Here is an 18,945-nt window from a genome sequence, read left to right as displayed (position 1 = left end):
TTTATAGATGAGGAAACTGAGGCACAGAGAAGTTAGGAAACTTGCTTGAGGTCACACAGCTGTAAGTGGAGGGACTGGGATTTGAATTCATAGTCAGGCTTGACTCTGCACCCTCAAATAAGATGCTGAATGTTTGTTTATTTACCGACAATGTTTTATTTCTGAACCCCTGGAAGAATTGATGGCCTGCCTATCTTGTCAGCAATAACTCCTGTGAAAGCACAGGGTATCCACTTGAATGAGGTCATGCTAACCCAGCACCCACACCCAGACCTGAGCTGTCGGTGCCAATGGAAATGCGTGACTCAGCAGGTGATCTGTGGTGTTCCAGGGACAGAGATCTTTTTATAAAGTAAGGGGGCGGCTTCCTTCCTACTCAAAAAAGACAATAAACACACACACACACACAAACAGCTGAGTTTCTCTGCCAGCTGCTGCGGTGTGTCCCATGGTGCGTTTACTGGCTGAGCAGAAGAGGGGCCTGATCTCTCTCCTGTACGGGGCCTGGAAGGCTGAGCATAATCTGGCCTTCACCCACCTCCCTGCGCTGCTAGGGGTCCTCTCAACAAAACATTCACTCAGACAGTATTTGGAACACAAGAGAGTAAGTCCTCTTGGGTAGGGTTGCCAGATAAAATACAGAACACCCAGTTAAATTTCAGATAAACAACAAATCAAGTTTTTAGTATAAGTATATTGCACATAACATTGTGGGATATACTCATAAAAATGTCACTGTTCCTCTGAAATTCCAATTTAACTGGGTGTCCTGTTGTTGTTGTTGCTGTTGTTGTTTTGCTAAATCTGGCACCCCTTCCTCTCCCTCACCTCCCCTTCCTTCACTCCGCTCCAGCCGCACTGGCCTCTATGCTGGTCTTCAAACACACCAGGCCTTTCCTACCTCCTGGTTGTCCCATGCTATTCCCATTCTTTCAGTGCCTGCCACTTCCTCATCTCTCTAAAATCAAAACAAATGTCCTGTAACAAATTACCATACAAACCTGGTGGCTTAAAACAACAAGAATTTCTTCACTCACTGTTCTAGGGGCCAGAAGTGCAAAAGCAAGGCATTGGTAGGGCTGGCTCCCTCCAGAGTCTTCAGAAAAGTACCTTTTTTTTTTAACGTTGGAGTATTGGAGTATAATTGCTTTACAATGGTGTGTTAGTTTCTGCTTTATAAAAAAGTGAATCAGCTATACATATACATATATCCCCATATCTCCTCCCTCTTGCGTCTCCCTCCCACCCTCCCTATCCCACCCCTCTAGGTGGTCACAGAGCACCGAGCTGATCTCCCTGTGCTATGTGGCTGCTTCCCACTAGCTATCTATTTTACATTTGGTAGTGTATATATGTCCATGCCACTCTCTCACTTCGTCCCAGCTTACCCTTCCCCCTCCCCGTGTCCTCAAGCCCATTCTCTACGTCTGCGTCTTTATTCCTGTCCCACCTCTAGTTTCTTCAGAACCATGTTTTTTTTTAGATTCCATATATATGTGTTAGCATACGGTATTTATTTTTCTCTTTACTTACTTCACTCTGTATGACAGTCTCTAGGTCCATCCACCTCACTACAAATAACTCAATTTCGTTTCTTTTTATGGCTGAGTAATATTCCATTGTATATATGTGCCACATCTTCTTTATCCATTCATCTGTCGATAGACACTTAGGTTGCTTCCATGTCCTGGCTATTGTAAATAGACCTGCAATGAACATTGTGGTACATGACTCTTTTTGAATTATGCTTTCCTCAGGGTATATGCCCAGTAGTGGGATTGCTGGGTCGTATGGTAGTTCCATTTTTAGTTTACAAAGGAACCTCCATACTCTTCTCCATAGTGGCTGTATCAATTTACATTCACACCCACAGTGCAAGAGGGTTCCCTATTCTCCACACCCTCTCCAGCATTTGTTGTTTGTAGATTTTTTGATGATGGCCATTCTGACTGGTGTGAGGTGATACCTCATTCTAGTTTTGATTTGCATTTCTCTAATGATTACTGATGTTGAGCATCCTTTCATGTGTTTGTTAGCAATCTGTATATCTTCTTTGGAGAAAGTCTATTTATGTCTTCTGCCCGTTTTTGGATTGGGTTTTTTGTTTTTTTGATATTGAGCTGCATGAGCTGCTTGTATATTTTGGAGATTAATCCTTTGTCAGTTGCTTCATTTGCAAATATTTTCTCCCATTCTGAGGCTTGTCTTTTCGTCTTGTTTATGGTTTCCTTTGCTGTGCAAAAGCTTTTAAGTTTAATTAGGTCCCATTTGTTTATTTTTGTTTTAATTTCCATTTCTCTAGGAGGTGGGTCAAAAAGGATCTTGCTCTGATTTATGTCATAGAGCATTCTGCCTAAGTCTTCCTCTAAGAGTTTGATAGTGTCTGGCCTTACATCTAGGTCTTTAATCCATTTTGAGTTTATTTTTGTGTATGGTGTTAGGGAGTGTTCTAATTTCATTCTTTTACATGTAGCTGTCCAGTTTTCCCAGCACCACTTATTGAAGAAGCTGTCTTTTCTCTATTGTATATTCTTGCCTCCTTTATCAAAGATAAGGTGACCATATGTGTGTGGGTTTATCTCTGGGCTTTCTATCCTGTCCCATTGATCTATATTTCTGTTTTTGTGCCAGTAAGATACTGTCTTGAAGACTGTAGCTTTCTAGTATAGTCTGAAGTCTGGGAGCCTGATTCCTCCAGCTCCATTTTTCTTTCTCAAGATTGCTTTGGTGATTCGGGGTCTTTTGTGTTTCCATACAAATTGTGAAATTTTTTGTTTTAGTTCTGTGAAAAATGCCACTGGTAGTTTGAAAGGGATTGCACTGAATCTGTAGATTGCTTTGGGTAGTATTGTCATTTTCACAATGTTGATTCTTCCAATCCAGGAACATGGTATGTCTCTCCATCTGTTTGTATCGTCTTTAATTTCTTTCATCTGTGTCTTATAGTTTTCTGCATACAGGTCTTTTGTCTCCTTAGGTAGGTTTATTCTTAGCTATTTTATTCTTTTTGTTGCAGTGGTAAGTGGGAGTGTTTCCTTAATTTCTCTTTCAGATTTTTCATCATTAGTGTATAGGAATGCAGAAGATTTCTGTGCATTAATTTTGTGTCCTGCTACTTTACTAAATTCATTGATTAGCTCTAGCAGTTTTCTGGTAGCATCTTTAGGATTCTCTATGTATAGCATCATGTCATCTGCAAACAGTGACAGCTTTACTTCTTCTTTTCTGATTTGGATTCCTTTTATTTCTTCTCTTCTCTGATTGCTGTGGCTAAAACTTCCAAAACTATGTTGAATAGTAGTGGTGAGAGTGGACAACCTTGTCTTGTTCCTGATCTTAGAAGAAATGGTTTCAGTTTTTCACCACTGAGAACGATGTTGGCTGTGGGTTTGTCATATACGGCCTTTATTATGTTGAGGTAAGTTCCCTCTATGCCTACTTTCTGGAGGGTTTTTATCATAAATGCGTGTTGAATTTTGTTGAAACCTTTTTCTGCATCTATAGAGATGATCATATGGTTTTTCTCCTTCAGTTTGTTAATATGGTGCATCACATTGATTGATTTGCATATATTGAAGAATCCTTGCATTCCTGGGATAAACCCCACTTAATCATGGTGTATGATCCTTTTAATGTGCTGTTGGATTCTGTTTGCTAGTATTTTGTTGAGGATTTTTGCATCTATGTTCATCAGTGATATTGGCCTGTAGTTTTTCTTTGTGACATCTTTGTCTGGTTTTGGTGTCAGGGAGATGGTGGTCTCATAGAATAAGTTTGGGAGAGTTCCTCCCTCTGCTATATTTTGGAAGAGTTTGAGAAGGATAGGTGTTAGCTCTTCTCTAAATGTTTGATAGAATTCGCCGCTGAAGCCATCTGGTCCTGGGCTTTTGTTTGTTGGAAGGTTTTTAAACACAGTTTCAATTTCAGTGCTTGTGATTGGTCTGTTTATATTTTCTATTTCTTCCTGGTTCAGTCTTGGAAGGTTGTGCTTTTCTAAGAATTTGTCCATTTCTTCCAGGTTGTCCATTTTATTGGCATATAGTTGCTTGTAGTAACCTCTCATGATCCTGTGTATTTCTGCAGTCAGTTTTTACTTCTCCTTTTTCATTTCTAATTCTATTGATTTGAGTCTTCTCCCTTTTTTTCTTGATGAGTCTGGCTAACAGTTTATCAATTTTGTTTATCTTCTCAAAGAACCAGCTTTTAGTTTTATTGATCTTTGCTACCGTTTCCTTCATTTCTTTTTCATTTATTTCCGATCTGATCTTTATCATTTCTTTCCTTCTGCTAACTTTGGGGTTTTTTTGTTCTTCTTTCTCTAATGGCCTTAGGTGTAAGGTTAGGTTGTTTATTTGAGATGTTTCTTGTTTCTTGAGGTAGGATTGTATTGCTATAAACTTTTAGAACTGCTTTTGCTGCATACCATAGGTTTTGGGTCGTCGTGTTTTCATTGTCATTTGTCTCTAGGTATTTTTAGATTTCCTCTTTGATTTCTTCAGTGATCTCTTGGTTATTAAGTAGTGTATTGTTTGGCCTCCATGTGTTTGTATTTTTTGCAGATTTTTTCCTGTAATTGATATCCAGTCTCATAGCATTGCGGTCAGAAAAGATACTTGGTATGATTTCAATTTTCTTACATTTACCAAGGCTTGATTTGTGACCCAAGATATGATCTATCCTGGAGAATGTTCCACGAGGACTTGAGAAGAAAGTGTATTCTGTTGTTTTGGGATGGAAAGTCCTATAAATATCAATTAAGTCCATCTTGTTTAATGTATCATTTAAAGCTTGTTTTTCCTTATTTATTTTCATTTTGGATGATCTGTCCATTGGTGAAAGTGGGGTGCTAAAGTCCCCTACTATGATTGTGTTACTGTCAATTTCCCCTTTTATGGCTGTTAGTATTTGCCTTATGTATTGAGGTGCTCCTATGTTGGGTGCATAAATATTTACAATTGTTATATCTTCTTCTTGGATTGATCCCTTGATCGTTATGTAGTGTCCTTCTTTGTCTCTTGTAATAGTCTTTATTTTAAAGTCTATTTTGTCTGATACGAGAATTGCTACTCCAGCTTTCTTTTGATTTCCATTTGCATGGAATATCTTTTTCCATCCCCTCACTTTCAGTCTGTATGTGTCCCTAGGTCTGAGGAGGGTCTCTTGTAGACAGCATATATACAGGTCTTGTTTTTGTATCCATTCATCCAGTCTGTGTCTTTTGGTAGGAGCATTTAATCCATTTACATTTAAGGTAATTATCGATATGTATGTTCCTATTACCATTTTCTTAATTGTTTTGGGTTTGTTATTGGAGGTGTTTTCCTTCTCTTGTGTTTCTTGCCTAGAGAAGTTCCTTTAGCTTTTATTGTAAAGCTGCTTTGGTGGTGCTGAATTCTCTTAGCTTTTGCTTGTCTGTAAAGGTTTTAATTTCTCCTTCGAATCTGAATGAGATCCTTACTGGGTAGAGTAATCTTGGTTGTAGGTTTTATGCTTTCATCACTTTAGTTATGTCCTGCCACTCCCTTCTGGCTTGCAGAGTTTCTGCTGAAAGGTCAGCTGCTAACCTTATGGGGATTCCCTTGTATGTTATTTGTTGTTTTTCCCTTGTTGCTTTTAATATTTTTTCTTTGTATTCAATTTTTGATAATTTGATTAATATGTGTCTTGGAGTGTTTCTCCTTGGACTTATCCTGTATGGGACTCTCTGAACTTCCTGGACTTGATTGACTATTTCCTTTCCCATATTAGGGAAGTTTTCAACTATAATCTCTTCAAATATTTTCTCAGTCCCTTTCTTTTTCTCTTCTTCTTCTGGGACCCCTATTATTTGAATGTTGGTTGCGTTTAATGTTGTTTAATTGATTCCTTCTAGAGAATTTTAAATTTCATTTATTGTGTTGTTCATCATTGTTTGTTTGCTGTTTAGTTCTTCTAGGTCCTTGTTAAACGTTTCTTGTATTTTCTCCATTCTATATCCAAGATTTGAGATTATCTTTACTGTCATTACTCTGAATTCTTTTTCAGGTAGACTGCCTGTTTCCTCTTCATGTGTTTGGTCTGGTGGGTTTTTACCTTGCTCCTTTATCTGCTGTGTGTTTCTCTGTCTTCTCATTTTGCTTAACTTACTGTGTTTGCGGTCTCCTTTTTGCAGGCTGCAGGTTCGTAGTTCCCGTTGTTTTTGGTGTCTGCCCACAGTGGCTAAGGTTGGTTCAGTGGGTTGTGTAGGCTTCCTGGTGGAGGGGACTGGTGCCTGTGTTCTGGTGGATGAGGCTGGATCTTGTCTTTCTGGTGGGCGGGACCGCGTCCAGTAGTGTGTTTTGGGGTGTCTGTGACCTTATTATGATTTTAGGCAGCCTCTCTGCTAATGGGTGGGGTTGTGTTCCTGTCTTGCTAGTTGTTTGGCATAAGGTGTCCAGCACTGTAGCTTGCTGGTTGTTGAGTGGAGCTGGGTCTTTGCGTTGAGACGGAGATCTCTGAGAGAGCTTTTGCCATTTGATATTACATGGAGCTGGGAGGTCTCTGGTGGGCCAACGTCCTGAACTCGGCTCTCCCACCTCAGAGGCACAGGCCTGACACCCAGCCGGAGCAGCAAGACCCTGTCAGTCACATGGCTTTTGGGAAGTCTGAGGTCTTCTGCCAGCGTTCAGTAGCTGTTCTGTAGGAGTTGTTCCACTTGTAGATGTATTTCTGATGTATTTGTGGGGAGGAAGGTGATCTCCACGTCTTACTCCTCCGCCATCTTGAAGGTCTCTCTCTGCTTCACTTTGACAGTTTTGCACACTACTGGTGGATAATAAGATTGCTTATGCAAAAACCTTGGAATCCTTACAGAGTTGCCAAGAGGGTTAAACTAGATAATGCACCTAGTATAGGCCCAGCATGAAGAGGCACTCGATAACACCCAGCTTCATCCTCATTGGCTGCTTTCAGTTGGCAGGATAGGAAGACATAGGGCTGCTTGAAGATTAGATGAGTCAAGTAGCTGCCCAACATCACACGTCCTGTAAGTAACGTCCAGCTGTGATATCAAGCCAGCCATGGGGCTCCAGCATCCACCAGCATTTCTGAACCACTCTGTTGTGCTGCCACTTTTTCTTTTCTTTGTGCCTGGTCTAGATTCTCTTGCTCAGAGGTTGCCGCGTGCAGAGTCCCTGCCCCCAGCACTTAAGACTGGAGTTCCTAGTGTGAAACAGCAGCACCGACACTTGGATTCGAGATGGTGGTGGCGGGTCGTGTGCCAGAAATACCTTTTTTTTAATTTCCTGCTTCTTCCAGCTTCTGCCAGGATTCCTTGGCTTGTGGCGACATCCTCCAGTCTCTGCCTCTGTCTTCACGTTGCCTTCTCCACTCTGTGTGTTTCTATGTCCTTTTTTTCTCATGGCATCCAGTCCCTGACTTCATTGCCCTTTTCACAAACTGTAATCATTTTATTTTCCTTCCTTCCTCCTGCCCTCCCACCCTTCCTTCCATCTTCAAAACATATTACTCTGTGTCCAGCTTTGTGCTGGGTTCTGGGAGACCAGAAGCCACCCAAACAGGCAGAACCTGCCCTCTGGAAACTCATAGTCTTGTGATAATAAATAACTTTACTGGGCTCCCCTGGTGGCGCAGTGATTAAGAATCCACCTGCCAATGTAGGGGACACGGGTTTAATCCCTTGTCCGGGAAGATCCCACATGACATGGAGCAACTAAGCCTGTGTGCCACAACAACTGAGCCTGCGCTCTAGAGCCCGTGAGCCACAACTACTTGAGCCCGCGTGCCGCAACTACTGAAGCCCACGTGCCTAGAGCCCGTGCTCCACAGCAAGAGAAGCCACCGCAGTGAGAAGCCCGCACACTGCAATGAAGAGTAGCCCTCGCTCACCGCAACTATAGAAGGCCCGCGTGCAGCAACGAAGACCCAATGGAGCCAAAAATAAATAAATAAAGTATATTAAAAAAATAACTTTACTGTTTTCTGTGAGATTATTGATCACTGTTGTGCCCCCATCCCCCAACTGTAGGCTCTGTGAGGATGGGGGCCTTGCCTATCTTTTTCACCACTGTATTCTTTCCACCTGCACATAGTAGGTGCTCCAAAAAAATCTTTGTTGATTGAATTGAATTACTCTCAAGCTCCTCAAGGAGTGAAACGTGTAATCCCAGTCTTTGCCGTTTTAGGTTTTGGAAGATCCATGTGGATATTCTTGGCAGACTCACAGGGGTTTCATCGATTCATGGTCACCGACCTTGAACATGAAGACATGGAGACGGCCATTTTTGGTCCTGAAAACAATCTGATTGTCACTGGGTCCTGGGATGCACTCATTCAGGTAAGGGGGAGATGCATGTCCCATCATCCTCACCTCCACCTCCGGAATAGAAAGTATGATTCTTTAGGGATCTTTTGGCTTCAAAATACAGAAACCTGTAAAAACTAGTGTGGGCAAAACAGAGCAGGTCATTGGGCCAGATATGGGGGCATCTCCTGGGACCTAGAGACAGACCTGAGGGGAATTACCAAAATATTCAATGAAGGTTATAGCATTCCCACTAAACTTGAAATACTGGGAAGATTTTGGCCTTCAGAGTGGAGCAGGGATATGTAGAGGGGAGGAAAATTCGTGTTAAGCTCAAAGTTCTCCAAGCTAGGGAGAAAAGCATGTGATAATTTTCCAACATTCTGGTCTTAGGACCTCTTTAGATTTTTAAAAATTATTGAGAATCCTCAAGGAGCTTTCATTTATGTGGGTTATATCAATATGATTCATATATTTTTAACAAATTATCTATTTTGGAATGGTTTTAGGATTTACAGAAGAGTTGCAAAGAGAGCACAGAGGGTATATAGATATATAGATATATAGATATAGATATAGATATATAAATATATAGATCTACTCTTCATCCAGCTGCCCCCAATGTTAACATCTCATATCACATTGATCCCATTACCAAAACCAAGAAGTTCACATTGGGATAGTATTATTAACTCATCTACAGGCTTTGATTCTGTTTCACTAGTTTTCCCACAAATGCCATTTTCCAAATCCTGTCTTGCATTTAGTATCTATTGATAATTGCCATATTGCAATTTTTATTTTATTTTTTTATTTTTATAAATTTATTTATTTATTTATTTTTGGCTGCATTGGTTCTTCGTTGCTGTGCACAGGCTTTCTCTAGTTGCGGCGAGCGGGGGCTACTCTTCATTGCAGTGTGTGGGCTTCTCATTGTGGTGGCTTCTCTTGTTGTGGAGCATGGGCTCTAGGCATGCTGGCTTCAGTAGTTGCATCACATAGGCTCAGTAGTTGTGGCACATGGGCTTAGTTGCTCCCGGTATGTGGGATCTTCCTGGACCAAGGATTAAACCCGTGTCCCCTGCATTGGCAGGCGGATTCTTAACCACTGCGCCACCAGGGAAGTCCCATATTACAATATTTAAATGACAAAATCTAAAAATACTTCTGCATTAATTCATTAACATAACTGTCGACATAATAAACATACTCATGAAAAAGACCTATATTTTCTGAAAAAACCAAAAAAATCGTTAGAAGGGTGTCATCGTTTCAACATTTTGGCATGCCTCTTTCTTGTCTGGCTTACTAGAAGAAGTCTCATATTTGATTCTGCATTCTCCTATCCGTTGTGATAAACATGTCCCATAGCTTCTGGAAGACTCCACTGCTTGCTAATGAGAGGAAGAGGGTGGAAGAAGGCAAGTGACTTCTTAAATTATTGTGAAAATAATTTTGTTTTTGCAGAACTCCCTGAAAACCCCTTTTTGCAGAACCACCCAGGAGGGTACCTTCCAGGGGTTCCCTGGAACACACTTTGAGAACTGCTGTGGTAGCTGATTAGTGAGATGTAAGGAAGTTTGAGGGGGTGAAGAGATGTGAAGGCCCTCGAACTACAGCCTAAAAGTTTACCTTAGGTGGACAGATGAACTTAAGCCTGTTTCCAAGCTACGGCACCATAAGAAGTCAGCTCTGCCCCCCCTGCTTCCGTCCTCAGGTGTGGAGTCTATCAGAGCAGGGGAGTCTGCTAGGCGTCTTGGAAGGCGTCGGGGCCCCCGTGAGCCTGCTGGCCCGGGGTGGGCCCTTGGTGGCATCTGCTTCCCATTAGTCCTCATCTTTTAAAGTCTGGGATCTCACCTATGCTCAGAAGCCAAGGGCCTCTACCCCGTTTCTAGACCGCACTGGCCTCACTGCAGTGTCACACAATGGAAGCTATGTTTACTTCCCTAAAATTGGGGACAAAAACAAAATCACCATTTGGGACTTGGCAGAAGGTTTGTAAGATATAAGCACACTCATCTGTGTGGGTAAGAATTGGAGTCCCTGTCTAGGTCTGTTTGGGCTGTTATAACAAAACACCATCAATGGGGAGGGGGGCAGATTAAACAGCAGACACTTATTTCTCATAGTTCTAGAGGATGGAAAGTCTGAGATCAAGGCGCTGGCAGATTGGTGTCTGTTGAGAGCCCACTTCCTGGTTCGCAGACAGACACATTCTCATTGCGTCCTCACGTGACAGAGAGCAGAGAAAGAAGCAAGCTCTCATGTCTCCTCTGATAAGAGCACCAATCCCATTAGCGGGGGCTCCACCCTCATGACCTAATCACCTTCCAAAGGCCCCACCTCCTCCTAATACCATCACATTCAGGGTTAGGACTTCAACATGAATTTTGGGGTGGGACACAAACATTCAGTCCACGACACCCCACTCCAGTTAGGTTAAAAGTGGCTAATAGAAAACAGGACCTGATTTTATAAATTTCCAGCATATGGTAATCGATTATCTGGTGGTCAATTCCTGTTTTAGTTGAGGCTTCCCTGGAGGTAGGGCTCCTGATGGGAATATTTGCACAAATAGTGTATAGAGGGGAGCTCCCAGGAGGGAGAAAGGAAGCTGGGCAGGGGCAGGACTGAGCATGGAGGTGGGCTCAGCCTGACCCCATGAGGAGCCCTGGAGTGTGAACTGTACTTCACAGTTGTCCCATCTTGAAGCAAGGGGGCCAGCCTTTTCACACCCACGTCAGGCAGCCCTTGGCCTGCTGCCATCCTGGGTGGTGGGCACAGCCCCCAGGCATTTCCAAATGAGATGCTTCCTTCAATCAATGGCTCTAGGAGACCTTGGATCTGGGTGAACTGACTGGTAAAGGGGGTCTGGGCATGTCACCAATAGTATCTGCTCAATCCCCAATGGGTGGGTGGAGGTGTAGAAATTCCTCATTAATGATAAAATAATATGAGAAAAGAAATCTGCTCTCAGGTTCATGTCTGGATTTGACAGACATTTGTTTAGCGCTAGCCTCGTGGCTGAGCTCTGGGAGTTAGCAGTGAACAAGACAGATGAGGTTACAAATTTTGAGGTGCTTGCCTGCTAGTTATGGGGCAGAGCAAGATGCAAAGAAATAGAGCAGGGTGGAGGGCAACGAGACAGGAGTCAGCAAACTACAGCCCAAGGGCCAAATCTAGACACACCCATTTGTTTACATAGTGTTTTGGGCTGCTTTGGGGGCTACACCAGCAAGGTTAAGTGGTTACAGCAGAGAGTATACAGCCTACAAGGCAAAAATATTACTCTCCTGCCCCTTACAGAAGTTGGTAAAAGGAAACATTTGGGATGAGAGGTCACGTGAGGCCATGAAGACCAGGGAAAGGCATGTACATTTGTTCTGTTCTGAGGGGAGTGAGAAGTCTTCGGAGGGTGTTAGGCAAGGCAGTGAGATGCTGCGATTTTCATTTTTTAAAGCTTGGATGATTGGCGGGCAAGAGTGGAAGCAGGGAAACTGGCAGTAGCCAAGTTGAAGAGGATGGGTAATGAAAGCATTTTTTAAAATCCTTAAAATTCGGAACCAGCATCCCTGTGATCTGTTCTTGATGCAGTCTTCTTCCCATGGCAGGCAAGGAGCAAGATGCCCTGGACACCTCTAATGAAGTCAGGTGTCTGGAGGTCGCTGAGCAGGCCAATCTCCTTTTCACCAGCCTCGTTTCAGGGATCGTCCTGGTGTTCCCCCTGAATTCCAGGCAGGATGTGATGTGCATCCCTCCTCCAGAAGCCCGGAAAGCCATCAACTGCATGGCCCTTAGTAAGGATGAGGGGCACCTGGCCATCGCCTATGACAACATCGTCCTGGTGCTGGACATCAGCCCCGGGACCCCTGTCCAGTCATCAACAGGCCAACCTACACCTTCTATACCCAGCTGCCTGACACCATAGCAAGCGTGGCTGTTCTGGCCGACTACCGCGTGATCTATGGCATGACCAACGGAGACCTCTTCTTTTACGAATGTGCGAATTCCAAGGTGTTCCCTCTGGAGGCCCACGGGAGCTGAGTCACCTGTGTGGAGGTCAGCCACAAAGAGCAGCTGGCAGTCAGTGGGTCCGAGGAAGCCCTGCTGTGTCTCTGGGACCTTCAGGCATGCAAGTGGAAATTTGAGATGAGCTACACGGTGAGTAGCCCGTCCCTACCACGTACACGCTAGGTCCTGGCATTAGAAAACTGATGACAGGCATCATTTATTAAGTGCATGCCAGGTGCCACCAACCAGGGTCGGGGCTATGGTGAGTCAAGTGAGAGGTCCTCGCCTCTGGAACAGAGTTTAAGGGGGTGCGAAAAAACTTGGCCATCCAGAGAGATATTTTAGTGCAGTGTTTAAAAATATCAAAATAAATGCAAAAATCCATAAAGAACAAAATATCAATATTTAAAATGAAGACAGGATCAAATCCTGCACCGGCACAGCCCTGCCTCACTCTTCTCATCCTAATCCTGACTGGCCTTTCTTTCACCCAAAGGTTTTGATTGTACAGCCTATGCCGGGCTCTTTCTAGTGCCGAGGAAGCAGCTGTGACCAGGGCAGACAGTGTCCCACCTCTTGGAGCCGCATTCTAGTAGGGGAGACACTGTGAGCTCTGGGAAGGCAGGATTTTTGTGTGTTTTGTTCACTTAGGTGGCCCCTGTCCCTAAGAGAGCTCTTGACCATTAAATGTCTGTGAAATAAAAACAAAGCAGCAAATACCTGATGGTTGGGGTGCAACAACAGCTTTGAAGAAAAATAGGGCGAGATAAAGAGAGGTAGAGATGGGCAAGGGCTGCTATTTAAGAAGGTCAGGTAAGTCTGGTGGAACAGCATTCTAGGCAGAAAGAACAGCAACTGTGAAGGCTCTGAAAAGGGAAACTGGTGACTTCTTTTCATACAGTGTCTAAGACAGTTTGCACTGTCCATCTCGTAAGGAGTTATCATTTTTGTATCAATATGATTAAGAGCTGTATTATATATTTACAAATTCATATTATGTATATTATGCAAAATATACATATTAAAATATCATCCTATAATTTAATCCTCACAACAATCTTGTAAGGCTGTTGCTATTATTCCAGTTTCTCAGATGGAGAACAAAGATCATACCTTAGGTGGCAAGATACAAAAATTGTTAATAAACTAAGGGAGACGCTCTTGTAGCTAAGAGAACAGAATATGTGTAGTTTTGTCTTAAAAAGCCTTCATCCCACTTGACATTTATTTTTATGAAGCCACTATAAGGCTGAGATGTAAGTAATCTTTTGCCTCGTTGAGATGGGAAATGTCACCACAATAGTTAAATACACCTAGCTTTTTGGTTTTTTTAAAAAAATAAAACTTAATTTGGAATGATTTTTTTCTGAGATTTTTTTTTTATGGGGACCATTTTTTAAAGTCTTTATCGAATTTGTTACAACATTGCTTCTGTTATATGTCTTGGTTTCTTGGCTGCAAGGCATGTGGGATCTTAGCTCCCCAACCAGGGATCGAACCCGCACCCCCCGCATTGGAAGGTGAAGTCCCAACCACTGGACCACCAGGGAAGTCCCTGGAATGATTTTAGATTTACAGATTAAGTTGTGAAGATAGTGCAAATGTTCCCATTTACTTACCCCTCACCCAGCTTCCCCTGATATTAACATCTTATGCAACTAGAGTACGTTTGTCAAAACTAAGAAAGTAACATGGGAACAATATCATTAGCTATCAACTTTATTGGGATCATATGTTTTTCAGTGAATTCCCTTTTTCTGTTCTAGGATCCCAAATTGCATTTAGCATATAGCTTTTAATTAAATGCAATTGGAGCTAATACTTGTATAACCAAGGTCATTTAAGAAATTAAATCCTATAATTCCCATTCTCCAGTGCAAAATGTCACTAATCCTCTCAATCCAATCTCTTTGAAGACGTGTTTTGGTCCTGGGAATATCGATGCTACCCATCTCTCCAGGTTTTAACTTGATCCATCTCTCAAAAGGTGCTTATAAGTCTGGCTTCCCATACGAGTGCCTTGGGGCTGGACTCCTGGGTGTCTTTCAGTCTGAAATCAAGATCACATTACGTTTTTCAACAGAATTCTTACTGTAGAGGAGTTCAATGTGCTTGCTTCTCCAAGGATGACAATTACGTCTACGCAGGCTTGAAAGATCGCTCCATAATCGTCTGGAGTGTGCTGGATGGTGAGTCATTTTGCTTTGCAGGTAGGACTGAGCTTACATCTGGGAATGAAGGACTCTGTTCTGGATCCTGGCCATTAGAGGCCCCCACTCCAGCCTCCCCTAGCTGGGTCCCTCTGCTTAGGGAAGTATCTGCAGGCTCAGGGGACAGACCCAATGGGAGCTTACCTCCTCTTCTAGACCCATGCTCTGGGTACCTAGAACTCCAGAACACCCTCCCCACCTGCCCAGGAGCCCTCTTTAGGGCCTGTGCAGGCCTCTTCCCCAGCTCTATCCTTCTGAAAGTGGGCTGTGCCTCTTGTGTACACACCCCCAGGCTTGGAGGGTGGTCTTGGAGTGGTGTGCATGGAGGCTGGATGTGTGAGCTAGGTTGGGGGGTTCACATGTATGTGTCTGAGGCCCCTAGGGATACAAGATGGAGCTGGATGTGGGAAGAGAAGGGGGCAAGCCACAGACAGCTGGGCTCTCCCACACCATTACATTCTGGCATGGAACTGAGGAGCCCAAGAATCCTCAACCCAAACCTGACCTTCCAGGTGGTTCTGAAGGTACATCCATCAGTGTAGAAGGTTAGAACATGTTTCATTTAATAGCTTATTAGCTAGATTTGCAATGTTCACATGTTGTATCTTATAGGATGTTGACCTTCATTCATTCTCTTTCCTTAGCCCCTGTAAATGTTTGGGGCATCTTAAGATCAACCACTTTGAAAACCTCACATCTCTCACTCTGTTCAATATTACACTAAGGACATAGTAACAGGAGTTAACATTTCTTGTGTCCTGGGTACTGTCACCATGCCATTTAATTCTCTCAATAAGCACCACCATTTTACAAAATTTGAGGCTCTGAGAGATGGGGTGGGCTGTGGTTTCAAGCTGGTCTGCCTGGTCCCCATGGTCACCTTTGTCACATTCTCCTATAGAGAAAGGAACCCTTATGACACCGGCAGGGGTTTAGGAGCTATTGCTATCCCCATCTGACAAATGAAGAAGCTGAAGTTCAGAGTGATTAAGGAACTTTCCCAAGGTCACAAAGCAAGTAAGTGGCTGAGTGAATATCAGGTAGAGTTGAATACATTGTAATCGAATACAGTATAACTGAAAACATTGTGATTGAATCATTATAATTGAATACATTATAATCTAATACATTGTAATTGAATACATTATAATCCAATACATTGTAGTCTAATACAGAGTAACAAAGATGCCTGGCCAAAAGATGATGGCTCAGAAGGTGAGGTCTGTGGATTGTGGCCTTAAAAGCCCATCCTGTGCAGGTTCACAACCTGTCTTCCCATTCCTCCTCCAATAATAATATTTACTGAATTCGCTCTGACTGAAACTGATAGTTAGCACCTGACATGCGTGACATCTTCAAATCTTCAGAATTCCCCTCAGCAGGTAGGCTCAGTTATGGTTCCCATATTGCAGATGAAGCAAGAGGGACTCTGAGAGGTTGGCTTTCATGCCTAAGCTAGTAAGTGGCATTGCAGAGATTTGACCCCATGCAGCCAACTCTCAATGTGTGAGATTGGATCTCTGTGGCCACATTTTTATCATTTGTGCCCCCCCTCCACTTCCCCTGACAGGCACACTGCTGGCCATCCAGTTTGTCCATGCCGTGATGAACAGAATCATCCCAACCTCCAACAGCTTCATTGCCCCCACCAGACATGGCTATCTCATCCGTGAACGTTCCCAGTGCCCTTCGTCAAGAATCTCACAACAGGACCCTCTCAAGAACTTCAAAAAAGCAGTGTGGATGGTCAAATCCAGGCAGAGAGAAGAGCTGGCTGCTGCTGCAGGAGCACTCCAGGACTCGAGATCAGGGAGTGCCCAGGGAAACGAATCTAAATCAAACAAATGCTCACCAGTCTGCCTCCTAGTGTAAAAACCCCCTGTGTCTCCAGTGAGTTAGCCCCATTCAATCTTAAGCAAAAAGACTGTATGTGTTGATGTATATCTGGACCCAAAGCCTCCGATTATGTGACCCAGACCTTGCTTCCTACCATCTTTCTGGTTTTTTCTCCTCCTTGTCAGCTCCATTCACAGACCCGTCACCGCCAAGTTAGCAACATGACAGCAAAGTTCAGTAGAAAAGAGAGTTTCCCTTTTCCAACAGTTTGAACCAAAGTCCTGGTTCTAAGTCTATTAGCCCCAATTAGCTCATACACCCATCCCGGATCACAAAGCTATCTCTGGGGAGAATGCAGCACTCTGATTGGTAGGCCTGACCCCATGCCCATCCAGGCTGAGGGTGGAGTCAACACCACCCAACCACGTAGACTGAGAAGGGGAGAGGCTATTCCCCAGGGAAACTAGGGTGCTTGTACCAGGTCAAGGGGGAGATGGATGGATGTGAGACCAACCAAAACACAAATATGGACCACAGAGCTTTATAGATTATAAAGCACCAGGTGCTATAGCCTGATCCTTATCACAGCCCATACGTCAGGGAGGGCAGGAGTTTCTTCATCCATTTCAGAGATGAAGAAACAGCCTTGCAGAGGTAGCTGTGATTTGCTCAAAATCATGAGCCCGAGGTGCAAGAACTCTGAGAAATGAAAGCCCAGAGCCTTCCTGTCCCAATTATTATTGGGACCACCTCACTTTAATTTTAGACTCAGAAGCACAAACATCAATTCCATGGGTGGCACATTCAAGTGCCCACAGGGGCCAACGAGTAATCTAGATGATTGCTGTGCACCTGGGTGACCAGCAGAGAGTGATAGTGACAATGGGAACATGGAGGGCACTGCTGTGTCTTGGGTAGACATGGGTACCTTGACTCTACCCCAGAATCACCATGGGGAAAGCAGCCTACTGGTGCCAGAGCTTCCTGTTGTCATAAGTAAAGCCAGAAATCCAAACTTTTATGAGAAATGTTCTCATTTTTAAAAGTTGGCAATTGGCTCAAGTTTACACTTATAGGCACATTTGGCCCATGTCTCTAGTTCCTGAGCTGACTCATGACCCAACTTGGCATTAAACCAGTAAACCTGTTATCATTCTTCCATCTCTACTCCCTGGCTCCCACACTTTGAGAATAATGATACTTTTTATCTTAAGAACTGGAGGCTCTTGGACGCAGATGGAAAAAGTTACCGACATCTCCCTGCTGTGCTTTCGGACCACCTCTGCCTTGTGCAAGTTCAACAGTCCAACTGTTTGCGCTCCACTTAAATGGCTCTTTCTTCTTTGCCTGCAGCCTTCTAAAAGCCCCACTTGCTTCTGGGGCTTTTGCTATATGGATAGTAGAGTCCAAACCTTCAAGGCGCTATTCCTTCCTTCCCCCCCCCCCATTGGATTCCAGACAAGAGTTTCAGAAAAAACAACCTTAGAAACAGAGGCTTTTGAGCTGCATGTGACCTGACTCTCATTCAGTTGTTTCTCAAACGAGTGTTCCAATGAGGGCTTTGACAGTTCTGCAAACATTACTTAGCATCAAATTACATTAAAAATATTTTATAACTGTAATTTTAAAATACATGTTGGGTAGCAGTTTTTTAAGGTGTTGGAGATAACTAATGTAGGATTCTCCTGCCATCTCCATTTAACTTAGATTGTGAAGGGAGCCCTTGAAAAAATAGCTACTCCTTGCCACCACGTCTTCTGTGAATCAGGGGTTTACCCAACGCATAAATAAAGTGGATGTGACTAAGATTTCAGCTACAACTTCTGGCTTAAAATGTGTGTGTCCATCTCAACAGCCTCAGTGAGAATCAATTGCTTTGTACGTAAACACTAATTTGAACATAGGAAAGAAATTTTTACTAATAAAATGCTACTCCGAATTGTTGCTTACGTTGGGGTTTTTGTAGTGAGTTTTCATTTGAGGAGGTGTTTGGTTGCTATGAATGTTTGACAAGCACTGTGCTTTGCAGTGGAGTGACTTGCTTGAAGTCCCCCAGCCATGGTGGAGCCAGAGTGAGAGCGTGGTTATTGTGTGAACAGGAATATATTAACACACTATCCAAACTGGGACACTTCTAGAGAGTGAAAAGGAATGCTCTTAACAAGTACTCTGGGACAACTACAAGAAACTGGACTGTCCCAAGGCAATTGGAATATACAGCCGCTCTAGTTGCAGCAGGAATTAATTTATATTAAATTCTAGAGAGTCCTTTTAAAAGTGACATATAAGTAACATATAACATTATATTAGTCTCAGGTGTACAACATAATGATTCGATATTTGTATATATTGTGAAATGATCACAGTAAGTCTAGTTAATGTCCATCACTACACATAGTTACAATTTTTTTCTTGTGATAAGAACTTTGCTTTTAATTGAAGTGTAGTTGATTTACAACTATACTTATACTTATTACCTATGTTAATTTCAGGTGTACTGCAAAGTGATTCATGTGTATGTATACACACACACACACACACACACACACACACACTTTTTCAGATTATTTTCCCTTATAGAATATTACAAAATATTGAGTACAGTTC

The 18,945-nt window shown here is 43.0% G+C and overlaps 1 protein-coding gene across 1 annotated transcript in view; it reads left to right on the top strand.

Moving 5' to 3' along the window:
- The window catches only part of NWD1 (NACHT and WD repeat domain containing 1), a 63,448-nt gene extending 47,074 nt beyond the window's left edge, over positions 1–16,374 (top strand). Inside the window, 7 exon segments of the mRNA XM_057540455.1 lie at positions 7,117–7,132; positions 8,163–8,314; positions 9,999–10,275; positions 11,893–12,141; positions 12,144–12,442; positions 14,376–14,481; positions 16,073–16,374. Of these exon segments, the coding sequence (XP_057396438.1) occupies positions 7,117–7,132; positions 8,163–8,314; positions 9,999–10,275; positions 11,893–12,141; positions 12,144–12,442; positions 14,376–14,481; positions 16,073–16,374 (1,401 nt within the window).
- Positions 16,375–18,945: the final 2,571 nt, after the last annotated feature.

This window comes from Balaenoptera acutorostrata, chromosome 2 (assembly GCF_949987535.1).
Source record: "Balaenoptera acutorostrata chromosome 2, mBalAcu1.1, whole genome shotgun sequence".
Classification (NCBI taxonomy): Eukaryota; Metazoa; Chordata; class Mammalia; order Artiodactyla; family Balaenopteridae; genus Balaenoptera; species Balaenoptera acutorostrata.
This window is presented reverse-complemented; position numbering and strand designations above follow the sequence as displayed.